This window comes from Pteropus alecto, unplaced genomic scaffold, assembly GCF_000325575.1.
Source record: "Pteropus alecto unplaced genomic scaffold, ASM32557v1 C17813254, whole genome shotgun sequence".
Lineage (NCBI taxonomy): Eukaryota > Metazoa > Chordata > Mammalia > Chiroptera > Pteropodidae > Pteropus > Pteropus alecto.
This window is the reverse complement of record NW_006487376.1, coordinates 1-675: the sequence shown is the minus strand read 5'-3', so window position 1 is coordinate 675 and position 675 is coordinate 1. Positions and strand designations below refer to the sequence as shown.

Sequence of the window (675 nt, the reverse complement as noted above, 5' to 3'; positions counted from 1 at the left end):
CCCCAAAGATCTCCCTGCACTGCTCGTCATGGTTATTACATCTCTTTTGATAGCAGTAGGCCTTGTCACTACAGGGAACCCCATCCTGCACATATCCATCTTCCGGGCACTGATGGGATGTCCCGTTGCACCACTCTGGAAGATCACATTCATTGACCTCATGTCTACAGAGTGCCCCTGATGGCATGAACTTGCAGTCTTTGCAACAAAGCCCAAAAGCACAAGCTGCCCCGGGCCTCAGAGTGCAGTTCGACAGACAACAGGGATCTTGTTCACACTGCTTTACAGATCCACAGTCGCACTCCTCTTCTCCTTCGACCACACCGTCCCCACAGCGCTTCAGCATAAGGACTTCCCCTAGACTTGGAGGAGTATGCAGACATGATCCCTGGTTTAAAGTGGTCTTTGCAAAATCCGCATAACTACAGTTGGTGAATCTCTCTGCTGGCACTCTGACAGCGTTCATGATGCAACCCCTTTGCCCACACAAACAGAATTCTTCATCATGCCACATACCCAAATTATGGCCTAACTCGTGGGCTACTGTGAGGGCAAAAAGGGACCAGGGGTCTCCTTGGAAATTATTAACTCCACAATCAATAGGAGGACGGCATATTCCTGCAACATAGGCTATACCAAGTGTACTTATAAGTGCATTTTTTCATGAAAATATGT

At 48.3% G+C, this 675-nt stretch overlaps 1 protein-coding gene across 1 annotated transcript; it reads right to left on the bottom strand.

The window, feature by feature from the left end:
• Nucleotides 1-7: 7 nt before the first annotated feature.
• On the bottom strand, nt 8-658 carry LOC107196626 (disintegrin and metalloproteinase domain-containing protein 21-like; the record flags this gene model as incomplete). The annotated part of the gene is made up of 1 exon (XM_015599428.1): nt 8-658. A coding segment is annotated over one exon (651 nt), but the record flags the coding sequence as incomplete, so codon positions are not given.
• Nucleotides 659-675: the final 17 nt, after the last annotated feature.